Genomic DNA, 4,859 nt, shown 5'->3' on the forward strand with positions numbered 1-4,859 from the left:
ATTTGAGCTCAAAGACCATTAAAATACAATACAAAGTAGAAGGAAATTGCACGCCAATGGAAATACACAATGATATGGGTTACAGAGTGTATGTAGAATTGAAAAAAGAGAACAGAGAATTTGGGATGTATCCTTTGTGCATAACTACTATCGAAAAAGAGCTATAGACGGAGCAGTTCAAAGGTACGATTCCGATGCTGATAATACACTGGCTATAGAATTTGTCAATTGAGGAGAAGCGATTGGAGTGTTCGAACTCCACAATGATTTGATAATTTCAAAAACCAATCAAAAGGAGGTTATGGCCGGACAAGTTTATAAGGATAAGGCTACATTGAAAGAGGTGATGGAGAATTATGCTATAGCTCAAAGGTTTCAATTCCGGGTTGATCGGTCTAATGCTGTCAGGTTTGTTTTTTGTTTAAATTTGTTGTATTTATGCGTATCTGTGTGTTTCCTCCTGATGAACACATATGAAAACTTATATTTGTTTAGGGTGCTTAAATACATGTATTCAAATGTATTTTAATGGTGTTCAAACACAACAGTGGCTCTAATTATTTTCTTATTTCGTCTACTATGGTATTAAGTGTTTGCATATTCATACAAGTGTATTCAGTTGTATTCATTGTGTTTGAACGCATGTAACTATATTGGAATTCAGTAGTATACAAAATTATATATACACTTGTGAATTTGTTAACATGTATTCAGGATGTATATATGTCAGATTCTATTTGTCTGATGTATGAGCTGTATTTGTTGTAAACAAGTATGCTAATCAAATGTTAAATGATTAATTCTTTGCAGCTATGCATTATTATGTATTTCAGAAGATTGTGAATGGAGGTTTAAGGCTTCAAGCATTAACAAATCAGAACTATTCAAGGTGAGAGAATTCAATGATAACCATACATGTCCGCTGAAGGATAAGGTGTACGAGCAGCGGCAGGCTAGTAGCAGCCTTATAGGTGGTATTATAAGGCCAAAGCTTACAAACCATAAGAGGAAATACACTCCGAGGGACATTATTGATGATGTGAAATCAGATTTAGGTGTAGATGCTAGCTACATGTTGGCGTGGAGGGCTAAAGAAAAGGCAATGAATTTTCTTAGAGGTGAACCGGCTGATTCATACAAAAAATTACCAGGATACTTATATACAATGGATATGACATATCCAGGTTCCCACATCAGAATGGTAAAATCGCCAAAGAATGAGTTCATGTACGTGTATATATCATTGTATGACTTTATAAGGGGGTTTGATCATTGTAGACCAATTGTTGTTGTGGATGGAAGTCACCTAAAATCTTACTACACCGGTACATTCGTTTCGGCAAGCACGTTGGATGGTGCAGGTGAGTATCTGAATAATAATACAATATGTTAATATTTAAATATTGAAATACATGTATTAAGAAATAATTATATTCAATTGTATGTACAGGTCATATATTACCACTAGCATATGGTGTTATTGATTCAGAGAACGATGCTGCTTGGACGTGGTTCTTTGAGCAATTCAAGATAGCATACGGTGTAAGGAAAACATGTGCATCGTTTCAGATAGAAATGAGAGTATCATTAAATCTGTATCGAGAGTGTATCCGGATGTACCGCATTTTGCTTGTATATGGCATCTATGGACCAACGTATATAAGAATTCAAAAAGAGCCATGCCAAGTTGAGCGAGATATACTTTTCGATGGCAAAAGCATACACAGAAGCTGAATTTGACAGTCTAATGGAGAAGGTAGATATTAGGGTGAAAGAATACTTAGAGTTAGCTGGTTACGAAAAGTGGGCTAGGTTGTATGCACCTGTTAACAGGGGATGGACAATGACGTCAAATATTGCTGAGTCAATCAATGTCGCACTAGTTTCAAAAAGGGAATTGCCAATATACGACTTCCTCGAAGAAGTTAGGAAGATGTTTGGACGTTGGAATTGTAGTAACTGCAAAGAAGCTACACAGACATACAAGACGCTTGGGAAAAAAATACCAGGAGATGCTGGAGTTGAATGTGTACACGTATGACTGTAAGTTAAATTTTACTGTCATTGCTGTATATATTTTTAGTTAATTTCTGTATTACTGGCATGAATACAACTGAATACAATCATTTTTAAGTAGAACTACCATTAATATATATGAATGCAACTACATTCAAGCACATAACATGCATTCCCTAGATCTGATATGAATACAACTGAATATAACTAATTTACATGCTGAAAAAACTGTTGGAATACATAAGAATGCAACTAGCTATATGATATGTAATTTTTATATGTATTGTCAATACATATGATTATAATGCTTTTGTTAGCATAATGTTGCCTAAACTACAGCAGACTTTTGATAAGTTCTGCACTTCTCGCACATGACATTTTGCTGGTCCATATATATGATGTATTCATATATATGCAAATGTTTCTGTTATATGTAACTTATTAATTCAACATTATACATTTGGTAATTCAGGTAAATGTGTTCAAAGCTTATATTTCTATTTTAAATGTAGGTGGTACTGTCAAATGAATACTTACATACGGTTAACGATGGTGGGAAGAATTACACAGTCTGTGTCACGACCCCAATCCCGGTCGTGATGGCGCCCAACACTAATGCTAGGCAACCCCGACCAATTTAAATACTCTCAACCCAAATACGCAATCCGTTAACAAATAATACGATTAAAATAGAAAACATCAAGGTTCCAATCCGAAACTAAATAAAATAGTATGGAAAATAATAACGAATATCCCAACATTCCCCAATAGATCTGGAGTCACGAGTCTAGAGCCTCTAGATGTAACAGAGTTATATATCCATAGTAATAAAGAAGTCTAGGATATGGAAAGACAAATGAAATAAAGGAGGAGTCGGGTCCTGCGGACGTCAGGCAGCTACCTCAACAACTCCTGAAATAACTTCACGAAAAACAGCAAACAACTCCACTAAGTCTCCGGAGCACCTGAATCTGCACACATGGTGCAGGGAGTAAAGCGAGTACTTCCAACTCAGTGAGTAATAAACATATATAATGGCTGAAAGTAAGAAATTCCGAAATATTACAATATAAAGCTATAATCAGCGATTCAGCACATAAAATGATGAAACAACCGCAAACAAAGACAATTAAGACCAACAGATATAAAATGCATGAATGCAATGCAATGCACATGACCGCTGTGGCGCGCAACCCAATCCATTTGGGTACCCGCGCTCACTGTGGTGGTTCAGACTCCGGAGGGACTTCTACAGCCCAAGCGCAATATCATCGTAACATTCGCTGCGGCGTGCAGCCCGATCCACACTCAGTCCAGATATATATATGCATGCAAGCCACTCGGGCACAGTCAGATTATTCATTTTGGTCTCAATTATTAGGAATTATAGAGCTAAGTGTTTAAACCTTTATTTGTTTATTGAACATTTCGAGTCAGTGTCTAATTCAGGACTGATATCATGAAATATGCTAAACATCATGGAAGCAGTGATAAGGATCCCTGAAGGATGCAAATGATAGGCACAAAGCCCCAAACATATTCATAAAATCCAAGTAGGATGATTACCAAACAATTTCTAGTCAAGAACACAGTACGAACATCAATCGAAACGGACTAGGTCAAAATTCCCAGTCACAATCAACCCCGCACTCGTCATAGAGTACGTGTCTCGCCTCAATATAGCGTCACAATGTGATATACCGGGGTTTCAAACCCTCAGGTCATCATTTACATCTATTACTCACCTCAAGCCGGCCACAAGTCTAGCTCGCTATGCCTTTGCCTTTCGAATCAACCTCTTTGCACGCCGAATCTGATTAAAACCACAACGAATACATTACAATAGGCTAAAGAAACATAACCCAATCGAAAAGACTCGAAAAACACCAAAATTCACGAAGTTGGCAAAACCCGAGCCCCGGTCCTACTTCTCGAAAAATTACGAAATTTACATCACTGGATTCCTCGTCTCGCCACGAGTCTACACATACCAATTTTACCAAAATCGGAGTTCAAATGCCCTTTCACTCGGGAATATCTATCCGCTGTAGTACACCACCGGGTCTCTGATGCTCATATTTGACCTGCTGACAGTTGAGACACCGAGCTACATAACTCACTATATCTTTCTTCATTCTCCTCCACCAGTAGTGCTGCCTCAAATCCTGATACATCTTCGCGGCACCCGGATGAATGGAATACCGCGAGCTGTGGGCCTCCTCTAATATCAACTCCCGAAGCCCATCCACATTGGGCACGCAAATCCGGCCCTGCATCCTCATCACGCCATCATCATCAATAGTCATATCTCTGGCGTCATCGTGCTGAACCCTGTCCTTAAGGACAAGCAAATGTGGATCATCATACTGATGCTCTCTGATGCGGTCATACAAGGAAGACCGAGAAACCACACAAGCCAACACCCGACTAGGCTCCGAAATATCTAACCTCACCATCCGATTGGCCAAAGCCTGAACATCAACTGCAAAGGGCCTCTCCCCAACTAGAATGTACGCCAAACTACCCATACTAACCGCCTTCCAGCTCAAAGCATCAGCCACCACATTGGCCTTCCCCAGGTGATACAAAATGGTAATATCATAATCATTGAGTAACTCAAGCCACCTCAGCTACCTCAAATTAAGATCCTTCTGTTTGAACAAATGCTGAAGGCTGCGATGATCAGTATACACCTCACAAGATACGCCATATAAGTAGTGCCTCCAAATCTTCAAAGCATGAACTATAACAGCTAACTCCAAATCATGAACGGGTAGTCTGCTCATGAGGACTTCAACTGACGAGATGCATATGCAATAAACTCTACCCTCCTAGCATCAACA

General features: G+C 38.7%; 1 protein-coding gene across 1 annotated transcript; it reads left to right on the forward strand.

The window, feature by feature from the left end:
• On the forward strand, nt 302–2,041 carry LOC109236447. Its single transcript, XM_019402629.1, has 4 exons — nt 302–408; nt 811–1,361; nt 1,451–1,581; nt 1,676–2,041. The coding sequence occupies exons 1-4, from the start codon at nt 302–304 to the stop codon at nt 2,039–2,041; spliced, it is 1,155 nt and encodes a 384-aa protein (XP_019258174.1).

This window comes from Nicotiana attenuata, chromosome 1 (assembly GCF_001879085.1).
Source record: "Nicotiana attenuata strain UT chromosome 1, NIATTr2, whole genome shotgun sequence".
Classification (NCBI taxonomy): domain Eukaryota; kingdom Viridiplantae; phylum Streptophyta; class Magnoliopsida; order Solanales; family Solanaceae; genus Nicotiana; species Nicotiana attenuata.